A 17382-nucleotide genomic window follows, 5' to 3' on the forward strand; every position below is an offset into this window, starting at 1 on the left:
ACGAGGGGTCGGGAACCTTGCCGGCGGTACTGTTAACTCCTGCCGTCCCCCCATCTGCCCATCAAATACCCACCGAGAACACCCCACCCACCCCCACCTTCGTTGCCAGGCACTGTGCTCAGCGCTGGAGATTCCATCCCAAATAAAAGACTTCCTGATGCCTAAGGCCAAGTAATAGCATTTTGTAACAAATGTCTGCTCCTGTCATAACCCTTCTTCCCCTAACCTTGCCTGCCCGGGAAATGCCAGCCTTGGGAAGGGGCGAACCTGAACACACGACAAGGGTGTCGCGGCAGCTCAGAATCACGTCTGCCCCTTTGTTGACGCTCCTCCCATAAAGAGGTGACAGTCCCTCTCCCCTCCCCCTTGAATCTGGGCTGGCTCGAGCAGCTCACTGTGACCGCCAGAAAGTCACAGATGTGACGCCGGGAGACATCCAGGGTCAGGAATGGCCATGTAGCTTCCACCTTGCCTGCTGGGACGCTGGCTTTCGGAACCCTGAGCCATCGCGTAAGAAGTCCGATACCCCGCGGCCACGTGGCGGAGCCAGGCGCAGGCATTCCGGCCGGCTGCCCTAGTCTTTGGGGTTCTCCCAGCCCAGGTGCCAGATACAGGAGTGAATGAGTCTTTGGATGATGCCAGCCCCCAGCTTTCCACTCGGAGCAAAGGCAAGCAGCCCGTATTCTGCCCTTTCCGACTTCCTGGCCTCGAGAATCCATGAGCCAGAGGATCGGCTGCTCACTTTCCTATGCCCGGTGCGGTTGGTTATATGCAGCAACGGTAACCGGAGCAGATTCTCTGCAGCAGCGGGGACGACTCTTCCCTGCCGGTCACACTCGATGCTGCCACGGGGCTCCTCTGGCACCACCCCGCCTAAGCCTTAACCATTATGACCTTCAGCCCCTACGGCAGGAGGTGGGGGGTATGAGTCTTGTTCTCTGCCGTTAGCGGGCTCGAGGGGAACTCAGTAGTAGAGGATTCCAGCCCCTGGAGGAACAGGACGGCCTGTGATCAGCCACATCCTTCCTCTCTTCCTCAGATTCCCTGCACTGGAGAGTCAGACCCCAGCCCTCTCCTTCCCCTGTGTGGGCACCACTGACAGACTCTGACCCAGTGACGGCGAGCCCACCACCAGTGTATTCAAATACCCATGCCTGGAAAGTAGGCAGTCGGGGACTTAGCTTGAATGCTCTTCCTGGCCGGCCTACCCCTCAATATGTTGTTTAAGAACGTTGACTCCACGGTCAAGTCCCGCCTTCATGACTTTCTAATTCTCCAACTGTAGACGACTCACTTAGACTCTCAAACTCCAGCTTCTAATCTGTAAAATGGGGATAACGGTACCTACCTCATGAGGTTGTTATCATGCTCACAGTGAGGGAATCCATGTAAAGATGCCTGGCATGTAGTAAATGCTCAATAAATTGTAGCTATTTAAAAAAAGTTTACTTATTTTGAGAGACAGAGCAAACATGCATGTGTAAGCAGGGGAAGGGCAGAGAGAGAGGGAGAGAGAACATGAGCAGGGGAGGGGCGCAGAGACAGGGAGAGAGAGAATCCCAAGCAGGCTCTGCGCTGTCAGCACAGAGCTCAACGCAGGGCTAGAACCCATGAACCGTGAGATCATGACCCGAGCTCAAGCCGAGCCGGACGCTCAACTGACTGAGCCACCCAGGCGCCCCAACTTTAGCTGTTTTTAACAATGTCTTCCCCTGGAAGGAGCATCTCTTGTGACTTACCCCTTGTAAGACTTGAAAGCTGTCGTTGTTGGGTGGTGGGTCTTGATCTGGGTCAACACCGACTCTAGAAGCCGCCAGGGAGAAAGACAAGGAGAAAAACGGAGAGTGTTAGCTTGGACCGTGGCGGCCATGCTGGTGGCAAGTAGCCAAGAGGGCTGACCATCTCCCGGAAGCGGAAGGAGTAGTTAGCTAAAAGAAGAGGAAGGCCGCCATGCAAAAGTCGTGAGAAAGAGGTCACGTACCATGCCAGAGCCCAGGGGGCAGAAGAGGCAAGAAGTCCCGTGTGCTCACACCCTACCCTGGTCTCTGGGGAACGGCACCAGATGGTCCGAGTTATCCGAGGGGGGATCCCGCTGCCCCCCACCTTTTCCTTTCTGCTGCTTCCTCCCCTCTGCCCTGACCTTTGAATTCCCCAAACATCTGCTACGGGATGTTTCACATGTCCAGGGCAGTGCTGGAGGAATTCATAGTGAACACCTAGACACCACCGTTGATATTTTGCTGGAGTTTCTTTATCGCATATCTAGCCATGTCTCTATCGGCTGTCTAATTTTTCAGAGGCATTCAAATAAAGTTGCAGCCGTCCGTACACATCGCCTCAATACCCGAGCGTGCACATCATTAACGTTTTGTCCTGGTGGCCCCCGCGTCCTCCTGCAGCAGAGACGACCTGAGAACCGGCACATTCGAGATCAACAACTGAAGGCAGACGGAAAAGGCCAAGTGGCGAGATCCGCTCACAGCAAATCCCATGCGTCTACTGGGGTTGAGCTGCCCTGTACCTTCCTCACTCGGAGGCAGAAAGCTGTGATGCCCATGACACGGAGAGCATGGGGAAATGGGGGAGAAAACAAAGAGGCCAGGAACATTCTCTGTCTTCCCTCGCTCCCTTGGGTGCTGCAAAGAACTGTAAACTGAGAACGCGGCTTTTTTTGTTTTTTGGGTTTTTTTTTTTTTTTTTTGGGCAGGTGTAACTTGAGCTTAAAGGGAGGTACCAAGTGGCCTCAACCAAGGGTCTCTGCAGCCCCGTGTGCACACCTTACTTTTCTCCCTCTCCCTCCCTCTTTCCCACCTGTGAGGCCACGTCACGTCTTGAGAAAAGAGACGAATGGAAAAGGGAAATAGAAGACAACCTCCTCGCAAAGCCAACCTCCGCCCTGTCTCATTCCAGGTCTGTCCGGCACTCACCCAAGGCGTGGAGCCCTGGAAAGGGGCGCTCTGGAGGGAAAGGGGACAGATCTCCCAGATGTCGCGGAAAGCGGAGTTGAAAACCACAGGATGAATGCACACATCTGGCAAATATTTGCTGAGTGCCTACTCTTCTAGCTAAAACCTAGTGTACCTGACACAAGAGTTCCTCCCTACGGGCCTGGGGCTTGGGGGGACCTTTGCAGGGAGTTAGATGGACTTTGCTCTGTGTCTAGGAGCTACCTCCAGGCAGGAGGTTCTGAGGCTTGGAGGCTTGTCGTCATCACCGGACGTTATCCGGGGTACCTCCGCGCAACAAATCTCACAGAGATTTTCTGACCGGAAATCCGTCCAATTCAGGGGCCTCAGGGCTGTCCCTTAAAAACGTCACACCAGGGCCTCCATGTACCCGATGTGTCTAATGCATCAGAGTGCTAGAGGAGGGGTCGCATATGGGCTTCCTCGCTCTTGATGTTGAGCCCTCACCTGTTTTGGAGACCCTGAACGAATGAACATACAGTTCGCAGAGAAAAGTCCTCTGTATGGTGAGTTTGTCAGCATTTGTAAGATCAACGGCTAGGAATCCAGGATGAGGCCTTGCTCTTTGGATTCTGCAGCAGCACGAAGCCACTTAATGGCAGGCTAGTTCACTTGGATGAGCTCCCCCATGCAGACTCAGAGGGGCGGAGCAGCGGTTAACCCGGCATTTCTCAGATGGCCTGCCAGAATGCCAGGTGACACAGCTGTCCTCGGCCTAGCCAAAAGGCCTAACCATACCGTGGGGCAGGAGCAATGAGATTATGGGATCTGAAGGGCATGGAATGCAGTATGGCCAAGGACATGGCGGCCCAGACCTGCCACTCATAATCTCTCCTTTCTGTACTGTGAATTTCGAAACAGGTGTAATGAGCCTTCATAAGTGGCTTCTATGTCAGCAAAGATGAAACAAATGGACTTTGCTGGCCTAGACGAAATAGGAAGGCGACGGGTAAGACAAAAGGTCACGTGTGCCCCGTATTACGATAACGAAAACAAAACCAAATACAGTAAAAGCTGCCACATGAAATTTAGCCCCCTCTATTCTTTTAACGAATCTCTATTAAGAGGAAAACAACTTGTTTCACAAGAATCAAATTCTGTGGAACAAGAGCTGCTTAGAAAGACTAGGTGGTGACTATTCTCACTCGAGTCCTGGCAATGTCAGTGGAACTCTCTCTCCTGGGCCCGCCGCGGCCAGGCCGGAATGCAAAACAACAACGCACAACACGTTGAAGGGACTTGATAAACTCACAAAAGCAGGGCCACCTTAACCTCATCTCAAACCCGTAATGTTCAACATTTTGTTTGGGGGAACCTGGGAATGATTCCAGATCCACGCTGTCCAGAACTTTCTCCAACGATGGTAGTGGTCTAGATCTGCGCTGTCCAATGTGCTAGCCACGGGCCACATGGGGCCGGCCGCTGAGCAGTTGAAATTTCACTCAGTTTCACACCAAAAGAGAAAACAAAGCAAGCAAACGAGTATGCTCATTCTGGAATGAATAAATACAGAAAGAAGGTGAATAATTTCCCTTCTGGTCTAAGTACCTTGGGATCAGCTGCTGTATAAAATGCCATGAAATGCCAGGAATTTTAGAAGTGTTCCACTTTAATCGATAACTTTTCAAAAATTTGAATGGCTGAGGTCCTAAATAATTGGAGGACCATGAGACACATACCTTCATGCAAAACCCTGAACACCAGATCATAGTCGGGATTCTCGAACGTCCCAAGGGTAATAACTTGCACTTTGCCCAAAGGACCTTCCTTCCTGAAGGTGGGATATTTCAAAAGAAAGGGTTTCCTCTGCAACTTAACTGGTACCTAGAGTCAGGTCTCCAAAAGTTAACGTGTGTGTGTGTGTGTGTGTGTGTGTTTGCGCATGCATGTGTATTTTAAACAGTAGAGAAAAATGTGAACCCAGGGAATTTAACAGCTTCCTTTAATTATATGCACATCATTACAGTATATCTGGAGCCTAGTGATATCGTGATGAACATGCCTGATGACAGGCATCGCTATTCTCTCTGCTGCCCTCAGTGACGTACTTTCACAGTGGCGAGAACAGAGTTCAAGCCTATTCTGCGCTGGTTTATCTACCAGCATTGAGAATCAGATCAGGAAGGAAAAAAGAAACATTCAAGTCTTTGCTCTGCTTGCTCACGTTGCCACTCTTAAGCCTAATCCAATCGTAAACTTGGATGAACACTGAGAAACAAACCGCATTAAAAGAGTCTTTATCTTCTGGTTTAAAAAACAACTCTTTTTTTTAAACCAGAAGATAAAGACCTTTTGGGATGAGCACTGGGTGTTGTATGGAAACCAATCTGACAATAAATTTCATATAGTGAGAAATAAATAAATAAAATAAAATAAAATAAAATAAAATAAAATAAAAAACAACTCTTTTTGTATCTTCTGATTCACCATAAGGTACAAGTACACAAATACAGACTTAAAAGTCTAAGAGAGTGTTGGTGCTTGATTAAGACTGATTCTCCAGTCACGGCGGAAATATCAAATGCTAGTTCTCTTGGGGCGCCTGGGTGGCTCAGTCACTTAAGTGTCGGACTTCGGCTCAGGTCATGATCTCCTGAGTTCGAGCCCCGGGTTGGGCTCTGTGCTGACAGCTCGGAGCCCGGAGCCTGCTTCTGATTCTGTGTCTCCCCTACTCTCTCTCTCTCTGCGCCTCCCCCATTGGCACTCTGTCTGTCTCTCTGTCTCAAAAATAAATAACCATTAAAAAACAATTCTGTCTTTAGGAGTTAAAAGCCTTGTCTACTAGACCAGAAACAAGACTTTGTGGGAAAAGATCTGTGGCTCTGAAAATGGACTGCTCTCAACGCTAAGCTCAGTGGTAAAAGAAGGGAGAGACACTTGCCATCTCTGGCCTTGGTGTTGACACACGTTGTCCAATATGCAGGGCAAGGGGACAGAATCTCAGGAACACCGACACATCAATCAACCCAGAGAAAGGGCGGGAAAAAGGGTTAGACGTGACCCGACCTCTTGCCCTTTTGCTGGAAGGGGCAGGGGGGTGGCACACACAGGGAGGAAGAAAGAGACAAAACAGCATGGAGAGAAACATCTCAGGTTAGGAGGAGGAGAGAAGCCAGGCCCGGTTAATTGGTTTCTGAGGACGCCCTTGTGTCACCTGAAGTACTGTGAGCGGCGTTCGTTCTGGTCCTCTTCGGAGGGCTCCTCGACGCCAACTCTGGGCAGCAGAAAAAGGGAGTGTGAGTGTGACAGGGACACGGGGGAGCCAGGAGCTACGGACACGGGCCCGGGACCACGCCCATCAGAGAACAGGCTGGCTCACCTTGAATATAAATCTGGACCCTCTCTTCAGCTGTCCCCATTGGCTTAAACCCGGAGAGGCCAAGGGGCCACCAAACTTAGATTCAAAGCAACAATGGCAGGAGCTAGCTCAAATGAGGATCGACTCGGAAGGAAGACGAGCCTCTCAAGATATAACGGAAGGACATCAGAGGACTAAGTGCAACGCGCAGGTGATGAGTTCCTACTTTTCAGGAATTCATCTGTTTCATAAAGCAAGATCCATCCGTAGGAAAACCGGGAGACAAAGTTGTCACTAAACACACACTTGAAGTGTTTACACATATTTTGACACATATTGGACAGAAACAGCAAAAAGTAAACCATGTTGTTCACAGGTTTGACCTGAAGGTCAGGAGCCCAACTGCTGCTATTCTCTTTGTCTTGCGCCTTCGAGCTGGCACGGCCCATCTGCACCTTCCTTAACAATTTCTGGGTTATTCAGGGTTCATTTGAACTTTGCCATCGTGCTCTAGGAGCAGGGTTTCACCATCTTGGTGCTGTTGACATTCTGGGCCCTGGCCTCTGCCTACGAGATATCAGTAGCTTCCCCCCTGCCCCCTTGAGGCAACCAAAAATATCTCCAGACATTGACAAATGTCCCCTGGGAGGCAACCTGCCCTTGGTGGAGAACCACTGTGCTAAATCATGTGCAATACCAATTAGGGGTGCTATTGCCCCCACGGGTGTGAAAATTGGTTCTTAGGAGACAAAAAAAAACCCTTTAGATATTACAGTGGTTTCTAGCCCTCTGAAGCGTGATAGCACAGAAACAGGTACATAGCAGATCTGTGGTATTAGATTTTCACTGGAAGAGGTCTTTGGGAAAAAGACATTTTTGAAGGACTTCCTGTGGGGGGTGTGGGGGGGCAATAATGAAAACCAGAAGGGCAAAGACAATGCCCAAACTCTCATGCTACTAACATCCCCTGAAATATATGAGTGAGAATGTGATGCTTCTTCAGGTGCTACTTTTAACTAGTCACACGTTCAGAACGTGACTTAAACCAGACTCTGTATTTTACGGGAGCATTGAAAAAGCGTAACAAATTCCAGAAAAGCGAGCCGGACTCCACCAGTGTAAGAGTCACTAATGACCAGAACAACAGCAAGCGTAGCGGTACTAACGGTGATAGAAGAGCTAAAATACAGCAAATGCTTACCCTGTGCCAGACGGTACGTTTAATGAGCAAATTCTTTATCACATTTATTTGTCGTCACATTTTGGCCTCACGCTAGTGTCCCCATCGAAACCGGTGAGGGAGAGTGAGTTGACGAGCCTCAATAAGTTGCCCAAGGTCACAAAGGTAGAAAAATGGTGGAATCGCGATGGCGGCATAGGAGGACGCTGGGCTCACCGCGCGTCCTGCTGATCACTTAGATTCCACCCACATCTGCCTAAATAACCCAGAAAACCGCCAGAAGACTAGCAGAACAGAGTCTCCGGAGCCAAGAGCAGATGAGAGGCCCACGGAAGAGGGTAGGAAGGGCGGCGAGGCGGTGCGCGCTACATGGACTGGCAGGAGGGAGCCGGTGCGGAGGGGTGTCCCACCAGCCAGAGCCCCCGAGTATGGCTGGCAAAGGCGGAGGGGCCAGATGGAGTGTGTTCTGACAGCAAGTGGGACTTGACATCTAGAAGGTTATAAGCTAATAGCTCTGCTCGGAGGGCGGGAAGGCTGGACGACAACGGGAGGGAGAGTTGTTGAGCCCCGGACGACACAGCTCAGCTTGGCGGGGAACAAAGGCACTCGCCAGCGCCATCTCCCTCGCCCATCCCCCAGCCAAAATCCCGAAGGGAACCGGCTCCTGCCAGGGAACTTGCTGGCACCGCGCAAACACCCAACGCTGTGCTTCTGCGGATCCATCCCTCCGGTGGGTCTGACTCCCTCCCGGTGCCACAGGGCCCCTCCCTAAGCGGATCTGCGAAGGAAAAGCGAGCTGAGCCTGCCCCTCCGCCCCTGTGCACCTTGCCGATCCACCCCAGCTAATACGCCACATCCCCAGCACCACAAGCCTGGCAGTGTGCAAGTACCCCAGACGGGCCACGCCACCCCACGGTGAATCCCGCCCCTAGGAGAGGGGAAGAGAAGGCACACACCAGTCTGACTGTGGCCCCAGCGGTGGGCTGGGGGCAGACATCGGGTCTGACTGTGGCCCCACCCACCAATGCAAGTTATTCAAGACAGCACAGGGGAAGTGCCCTGCAGGTCCGCACCATTCCAGGAACTATCCAAAATGACCAAATGGAAGAATTCCCCTCGAAAGAATCTCCAGGAAATAACAACAGCTAACGAACTTATCAAAAAGGATTTAAACAATATAACAGAAAGTGAATTTAGAATAATAGTCATAAAATTAATCACTGGGCTTGAAAACAGTATAGAGGACAGCAGAAAATCTATTGTTACAGACATCAAGGAACTAAGGAACAGCCAGGAGGAGCTAAAAAATGCCATCAATGAGCTGCAAAATAAAATGGAGAAAACCACGGCTCGGATTGAAGAGGCAGAGGAGAGAATAGGTGAACTAGAAGATAAAATTATGGAAAAAGAAGAAGCTGAGAAAAAGAGACATAAAAAAAATCCAGGAGAATGAGGGGAAAATTAGAGAACTAAGTGATGCACTAAAGAGAAATAATCTACGCATAATTGGTATTCCAGAGGAGGAAGAGAGAGGGAAAGGTGCTGAAGGCGTACTTGAAGACATCATAGCTGAGAAATTCCCAGATCTGGGGGAGGAAAAAGGCATTGAAATCCAAGAGGCACAGAGAACTCCCTTCAGACGTAACTTGAATCGATCTTCTGCACAGCATATCATAGTGAAACTGGCAAACTACAAGGATAAAGAGAAAATTCTGAAAGCAGCGAGGGATAAACGTGCTCTAACATATAAAGGGAGACCTATAAGACTCGTGACCGATCTCTCTTCTGAACCTTGGCAGGCCAGAAAGGAATGGCAGGAGATCTTCAATGTGATGAACAGGAAAAATATGCAGCCGAGAATCCTTTATCCAGCAAGTCTGTCATTTAGAATAGAAGGAGAGATAAAGGTCTTCCCAAACAAACAAAAACTGAAGGAATTCGTCACCACTAAACCAGCCCTACAAGAGATCCTAAGGGGGACCCTGTGAGACAAAGTACCAGAGACATCACTACAAGCATAAAACATGCAGACATCACAATGATTCTAAACCCGTATCTTTCTATAATAACACTGAATGTAAATGGATTAAATGCGCCAACCAAAAGACATAGGGTATCAGAATGGATAAAAAAACAAGACCCATCTATTTGCTGTCTACAAGAGACTCATTTTAGACCTGAGGACACCTTCATATTGAGAGTGAGGGGATGGAGAACTATTTATCATGCGACTGGAAGTCAAAAGAAAGCTGGAGTAGCCATACTTATATCAGACAAACTAGACTTTCAATTAAAGGTTGTAACAAGAGATGAAGAAGGGCATTATATAATAATCACAGGGTCTATCCATCAGGAAGAGCTAACAATTATAAATGTCTATGCGCCGAATACGGGAGCCCACAAATATATAAAACAATTACTCATAAACATAAGCAACCTTATGGATAAGAATGTGGTAACTGCAGGGGACTTTAACACTCCACTAACAACAATGGATAGATCATCTAGACACAGGATCAATAAAGAAACAAGGGCCCTGAATGATACACTGGATCAGATGGACTTGACAGATATATTTAGAACTCTGCATCCCAAAGCAACAGAATATACTTTCTTCTCGAGTGCACATGGAACAAATCAGGAGACTATACATGCTGGCGAGGATGTGGAGAAACAGGAATCCTCTTGCACTGTTGGTGGGAATGCAAATTGGTGCAGCCACTCTGGAAAACAGTGTGGAGGTTCCACAAAAAATCAAAAATAGATCTACCTTATGACCCAGGAGTAGCACTGCTAGGAATTTACCCAAGGGATAAAGGAGTACTGATGCGTAGGGGCATTTGTACCCCAATGTTTATAGTAGCACTTTCAACATTAGCCAAATTATGGAAAGAGCCTAAATGTCCATCAACTGATGAATGGATAAAGAAATTGTGGTTTATATACACAATGGAGTACTACGTGGCAATGAGAAAGAATGAAATATGGCCCTTTGTAGCAACATGGATGAACTGGAGAGTGTGATGCTAAGTGAAATAAGCCATACAGAGAAAGACAGATACCATATGGTTTCACTCTTATGTGGATCCTGAGAAACTTAACAGAAGGCCATGGGGAGGGGAAGGAAAAAAAAAAAAAAAGGACGTTAGAGTGGGAGAGAGCCAAAGCATAAGAGACTCTTAAAAACGGAGAACAAACTGAGGGTTGATGGGGGGTGGGAGGGAGGGGAGGGTGGGTGATGGGTGTTGAGGAAGGCACCTTTTGGGATGAGCACTGGGTGTTGTATGGAAACCAATTTGACAATAAATTTCATATATTGAAAAACAAAAAGCCAGAAGACAAAGCTGAAAATGAACGTAAATGCTAATTTACTACATGCTATAAAATAGTCTAAAAAGAGAAAAAAAAAGAAAAAGAAAAAGAAAAGACAAGACAAGACAAGACAAGACAAGACAAGACAAGAAAAGAAAAGAAAAATGGTGGAATCAAGGCTGCGACACAGAGGCTCTTAGACCCAGGAGCCCAATTCCCTCACCTCACAGAATCTGCCCTTTGATTACATGCTGGCGTCCTTAAACTCTCTTAAAATAATCCAGTTACAAATGCTATTACATAAAGAGCTCAGGGCTTTTCTCTGCCTTTGTTCTTCAAGTTATCTCGCAAAGAGCTTTATCGTAAATTCTCTGTCTCACAGGATTACCCTTACTTGTCCTTGAGTGTTTGCGTTCCTGCACACTGGGCTGTGAAGGGCAACTGCTCGTTGGACTGTGTCACTTGAAGCGGGGGCTCCAAAGAGAACAGCCACCATGCCGCCAAAATGTGCTCTGGGCACATACGAGACTCCTCTGCTGAAGCAATCGTGTGGTCACTTTTTTTTTTTAATTGCCAAAATTATGTCCTTTGTGAATAACAACACCTGCTCAAGAGACTAAGAAAAATATGTAGTCTGTGCATTAACGGAAAACCATTGGAGCATTTTTGCTATTATGTTTTAAAATATCAATCACGACCTACCAATTTAGAAAGGTAAGCTGGATTTCTGGAAAGCAGCGACCTGCCTGTGGGTTTGTGTTGTATTCGTTTTTACGTTATGGACAGATGAGAATTTAGCCATGGTTAAAAATCACAACTAACTCCCAAGGGGCCCTTGGGTGGCTCAGTCGTTTGAGCATCCGACTTCAGCTCAGCTCATGATCTGGTGGTTCGTGGGTTCGAGCCCCGTGTTGGGCTCTGTGCTGACAGCTCAGATCCCGGAGCCTGCTTCAGAGTCTCTGTCTCCCCCTCTCTCTTTCTGCCCCTCCCCCGCTCTGCTCCACTCTCTCTCGCTCTCTCTCAAAAATAAATAAGCATTAAAAAAATTTAAAAACAAATCACAACTAACTCCTAATTATTTATGGTGGAACTCTGAGACCCACCCTGGGCTTCTGATGTTGAGCAGCCACTTAACACCTCATCAGGGCCTCTGTCAGCAGCCTAGAGAAGTAAGGAACAAGTAGGTATTAAGTTTACCGAGGTCGCGGAGGTCAAAACCCCACACTGAACTTCACGGGGTTTCTGAATCAATTTAGAATAAGAACCTGGTTCACATAAATGATTCATGGCCATCAGGTAACATCACAAGCCACAGGCCAGAAAAACAATCAATCTCATTAGTTTATTTGTGAGGGAATGTCTTTCCGTGTAATCTCTACATATGTCAGTTTCCACACTTACGTAATCACTATTTATACACATCAGGAAAATGCAATGAACTAATGCCATGTGTATTTTTCACCAATTTGCTTCATGACGCTGTCTGGGTGGAGTTGGTCAGAAAGAAGGAAAGAATAAAGATAGGGGCAGAAACCGGAAAACGATACAGAAAAGGCAATGAAAAGCTAGCTCTTTAAAAAGATCCACAAAGTTGACAAACCTCTGGCAAGACTGAAAGAAAAAAAGAGAAAGATACAAATTACCAATATCAGCAGAGAAACAAGGGATATCACCGTAGAGCTCACAGACATCAACATAATTCACCCAGTAGGAAACAGATCATCTTAATAGCCCTATAAGTATTTTTTTTAAATGTTTATTTATCTTTGAGACAGAGAGAGACAGAGCATGAACGGGGGAGGGTCAGAGAGAGGGAGACACAGAATCTGAAGCAGGCTCCAGGCTCTGAGCTGTCAGCACAGAGCCTGACACCGGGCTCGAACTCACGGACCGCGAGATCATGACCTGAGCTGAAGTCAGACGCTTAACCGACTGAGCCACCCAGGCGCCCCAAATAGCCCTATAAGTATTAAAGAAATTGCCTTCACAATTTAAAAGCTCCTGAAAAAGAAGTCTCCAGGACCGGACGATTTTATACAAGAATTCCATTAAACTTCCAAAAAGAACTAACACCAATTCTACACAATCTCTTTCAGAAAACAGAAGAGCAGGGAACATGTCCCAGCTCATTTTGTGAGGCCAGATTACTCTGATACCAAAAACAGACAAAGGTAGTACAAAACAAGAGAAAACTACAGACCAATATCCCTCATGAACACAGACCACAAAAATCCTTAACAAAATAACAGCTAATAGAATTCAGCAGTGTATTAAAAACTCATACACCACGACCAAGTGGGGGTTGTCTTAGGGAAGTATTTTAATTAATTGATGTAACCCACCATATTAACAGGCTAAACAAGAAAAATCATATGATTATATCAGTAGATACAGGAAAAGCATTTGAGAAACTTCAGCATCCGCTCATGATTAAAAAAAAAAAAAACCAACAAAACCTCAAAAATCTAACAATAGATAGAAACTCCCTCAACTTGATGAGGAACATCTACAAAAACCCTACAGCTAATATTATACTTATTGGTCAAAGACTGAATATTTTCCCCTTACGACTGGAAACAAGATCAGGATGTCAGCTCATGTCACTGTTACTCGACATCATATTGAAAGTCCTAGCCAGACAGTAAGTCAAGAAAGGGAAATAAAACGTACACTGATTGCAAAGGAAGAAATAAAACTGTCTCTGTTTGCAAATGATGTGATGGTCTATGTAGGAAATCCCAAAGAATTTATAAACAAAACCAAACAAAAGCCTCCCAGAGCTAACAAACGAGTCCAGCAAGGTCACAGGATACGAGATCAACATACAAAAACCCACTGTATTTCTATATCCTAGCAATGAACACATGGAGCCTGAAATTGAAGACAGAGTAACATTTATAATTGCTCAGAAGAAGTACTTAGATACAAATCTCACAAACCATGAATAAATGAAGAAACGTGCCGCGTTCATGAATTGGAAGACAGAAAACGAGATGGCAGTTCTCCCCAAACTTACTATAGGCTTAACGCAATCCCTGTGAAAATTTGAGCCAGGTTTTTTTCTTATTTTTTAGAGATGGACAGTCTTCTTCTAAAATATATATGGAAAGCAACGAGAACAGCTACGAGAGTTTTGAAAAAGAATAATGTGGGAGGGCTCGCTTTACCTGATGCTACAGCTTATTACATAACTATAGTTATCAGGACAGTGTGGAGGGGTGACCACATTCATCAGTGGGGCAGAATACAGACAAACCCACGTGCATCGAGCCAACTGATTTTTGGCAAAGGAGCAAAAGTAATCCAACAGGGTAAGACTTGTCTTTTTAACACATTGTGCCAGAACAACCGGATGGCCAATAGGCAAATAAAAAAGATAATAAAACCTAAACCTGAGCCTCGCAGCTTATATAAAAATTAACCCCAAATGGACCACAGACTCAAATGTCAAGCATAGAACTAAGAAACTTTTAGAAGATAACATAGAAGAGGGGCGCCTGGGTGGCTCAGTCGGTTGAGCGTCCGACTTCAGCCAGGTCACGATCTCGCCATCCGTGAGTTCGAGCCCCGTGTTGGGCTCTGTGCTGACAGCTCAGAGCCTGGAGCCTGCTTCCCATTCTGTGTCTCCCTCTCTCTCTGCCCCTCCCCCGTTCATGCACTTGCTCTCTCTCAAAAATAAACATTTAAAAAAAGAAGATAACACAGAAGGAAATCTTCACGGCCTAGGGCTTGACGGAGAGTCCTTACATATAACACCAAAGGCACGATGTGTAAAAGGGAAAAAAAAAGATAAACTGCACTCCCTCAAAACTAAAACTTCTGTTCTTCGATGACTCTACTAGAAGGATTAAAAGACAAGCTACAGACTGGGAGAAAATATTTGCAAACCACATCTCTGAGAAAAGACTAGTATCTATGATAAATAAAGAACACTCAGAACTCAATAAAAAAACCCAAACAATCTGATTAGAAAATAGATGAAAAGTGTGAACAGGTGTTTCACCGAGGAAGACAGATGAATGGCAAATGGGCACATGAAGAGATGTTCAACATCATCGGTCATTAGAGGAATGCACATGAAGGCCACGGGGAGGTATCCCCACCCACCTGTTAGAACAACTACAATGACAAATGGTGGTTAACACCAAATGCTGGCGAGGAGGCAGGGGAACTAGATCTCTCGTACACCCGGTCACAAACACACTCATTTCCGGGCCCCTCAGTGTGTGCTATGTTCTGGGTGCTATCTATATGTTACATCAGTATTTCCACAACACAACAGTGATTATATTTGTACACGTACAGCTCGTGTGCCTCATGGAAAGCTGCTCACACTCTCAGCTCTGGGTAGGGCAGTTTTGATGGCCCGATTTAGAAAAGGGTTACCAGAACTGCAAAATGTCCCCAAGTCACCTCTCTACTCTCACTGGAAAAGTATTCAGTCGTATCTGTGTGCGGTGGGGGAGGGTGGCAGGAGGAAAAGGGGACTTATAAATGAGCAGGAAAACCAAACAGGATTTCCTCAGGCTCTGAGCATTCAGGGTACCTACGGAGTGCCCCAACAGGAGCAGAACGTCACCTCGGAGGTCACCGAATGCAAAGGTCCTCAAGTGTGTGCGAGGGACAAGCCTCCTCTCTTGCGCTTATTCTTACACAGAACAAAGATGGTACCGTCTTAGGTCTCAGACTTAGCGCCAAAAATCTGTCCATTTTCTTCTTTAGGTTTGTATTCCCACAATGAATTATTTTCCCTAGAGACTCGTGCCTAGGAGATCGAAATTCTCATCACCCCCCATTTCACGACGCGGCGGCAGTCCCTAACACAGCCGACCTTCTTAAGGTTAAGGCTGTGGACTGTGTGGCAAGACTGCCCGGGTTCAAGTCCCAGCTCATCCACCGAAAGCTCTGTGACCGAGCAAGTTATTGCCAGCATCGCAAGTGTTAGCTATGATATGACTGTCTCTGACCCCCCCCCCCGCTAGGTTCTGCAGACCCACCAGGATGCGAGGCTGAGACTCGCTAGCCCAGAAATGGTGGGGCTGGCAGGCGCCAAGCCCAGGAACCCCTGCCCGCCATCGATACAAAAGTCCCTGATGGTGGGGGAGACTGTTCTCTCAAATTCCAGCTTTCTCCCAAGTTCCACGTGTCCCCCTCACCCTAAGGATGACTACGAGATCTTTGTAGGTCCTCTCTCCTCCAAAGGTAGGTATGCTGGACACCGTTAGGCCAGTGCGCTCTGTGTTCCAGAGAAGGGAGTAGGGATGAAAGGCCAGGAGAGAAAGGAAGAAACAGTGCCACCTTGTGGCTTTTCGGAGGATCCTTCACACCTAAGCACTCAACCTCTGCAGACCCAAAACTGAGGGGCGCGGTGGGAGCCCCTCTGGGGAGGCAGAACTTCACGTCCAGGAGAACCGAGGCCCAAAGACGTGAAGGGCTTGCCTTGAACCAGAGCCGGGGTTAGGCTCTGGGGCTCTTGACCCCTGCTCCAGGCTCCTCTGTCCCCTAAGGAGCTGGGGGCGCAGAAGCACACTCTGGAATCCAAACCCTCTTTGAAACAAAATCAAATTTAGGTCAGTTGCTCTCTCTCCCGACACAGCTGCCAAACCACAGGCAGGGGACATCCATGAGGCTGCAACAAATAAGGGTTACGCAGGAAATGCCACACCTCTTTTGTGCACTCAAGCGAGAGGAGACACGGTTTCCTCTGAAAAACAAAACCCTAATTGCCTCTTTTTATTTCTTGTTATCATCTGAAGCGGATGAGCTTCTTTTGAAGGCCGCAGGTTTGATTTCAGAGGAATGTCAAATGCCAGACTCTGCCAGCAGCTTTGAGGCTTTTGAATTCTGGCCCTGTCGCTGTTCCAGCAAGGTCCAGGTGTTTCTAATGCCCCGTGCGTCTGTACTCACAAACATTTTACACGGCAACCCTTTTTCTCATGGAAAACTCAATACTCTGACTTTTCACTTATTGCTTTTTATTTTTAAGCCCTCCCGCAAACCCACAACAACAACAACAACAAACGTAAAAACCTTCCATGCACTGAGCTGTCTCCCCCTGTGTGTGAGCACAGGGACATAGTTAGACGCAAAACTGGCCGTGCTTTCAAACTGACCTTATGTTAAGCCACGACAGCATGGGTGTTGTGCCTCCGCCAATGATCCAGACAGTGAAGAAGACGATGAGGAGGGTGGTCGTGAACATCATCTGGCGAGCGTAGGATGCCGTGTCGCGGATGGCCAGCGCAAATGCCATCGCACCCCTGAGGCCTGCGGGGACCAGAGAGGAAGATCTGGTTATAAGGGCGGATGACAATGTGTCCTCAGATCTGTTGCTGCCACTCAGGGCTAATAAACTATAACATCCACGTATGTTTCGGGAGTCAAACTGTCTTATTCAGAAAGAAGGACCTTAAGGGAATGTGGTTTTCTCTTGTTTGAAGTCTTCTTTTGCAAAATGCCCAAATGCGATGAGAAAAACACTGCACTACTTTGTCCGGCACATTCTAGAACAATAACACTCTTATTACGGAGATCATTCTCCTGCTAGTAACATGAAATAAAAAGAAAGATAAATAAGAACTAATGACTATAAGCTCTCTAGGTCTGTGATTCATTATAAACTGAAG

At 47.2% G+C, this 17382-nt stretch overlaps 1 protein-coding gene across 2 annotated transcripts in view; it reads right to left on the bottom strand.

Moving 5' to 3' along the window:
- Positions 1–17382, bottom strand: part of SLC9A7 (solute carrier family 9 member A7) — a 133204-nt gene that overhangs the window by 24645 nt on the left and 91177 nt on the right. Inside the window, exons 12-14 of one of the 2 annotated variants that reach the window (XM_047076122.1) lie at positions 16870–17023; positions 6121–6180; positions 1740–1803 (exon numbers count right to left, since the gene is read on the bottom strand). In XM_047076122.1, coding sequence (XP_046932078.1) covers positions 1740–1803; positions 6121–6180; positions 16870–17023 — 278 coding nt within the window. The remainder of the gene's footprint in view (positions 1–1739; positions 1804–6120; positions 6181–16869; positions 17024–17382) is intronic. The other variant, XM_047076123.1, reaches the window with a different exon arrangement.

This window comes from Lynx rufus, unplaced genomic scaffold, assembly GCF_022079265.1.
Source record: "Lynx rufus isolate CCGP_SWC_20201006 ecotype Redwood Valley unplaced genomic scaffold, mLynRuf1.p SCAF_14, whole genome shotgun sequence".
Classification (NCBI taxonomy): domain Eukaryota; kingdom Metazoa; phylum Chordata; class Mammalia; order Carnivora; family Felidae; genus Lynx; species Lynx rufus.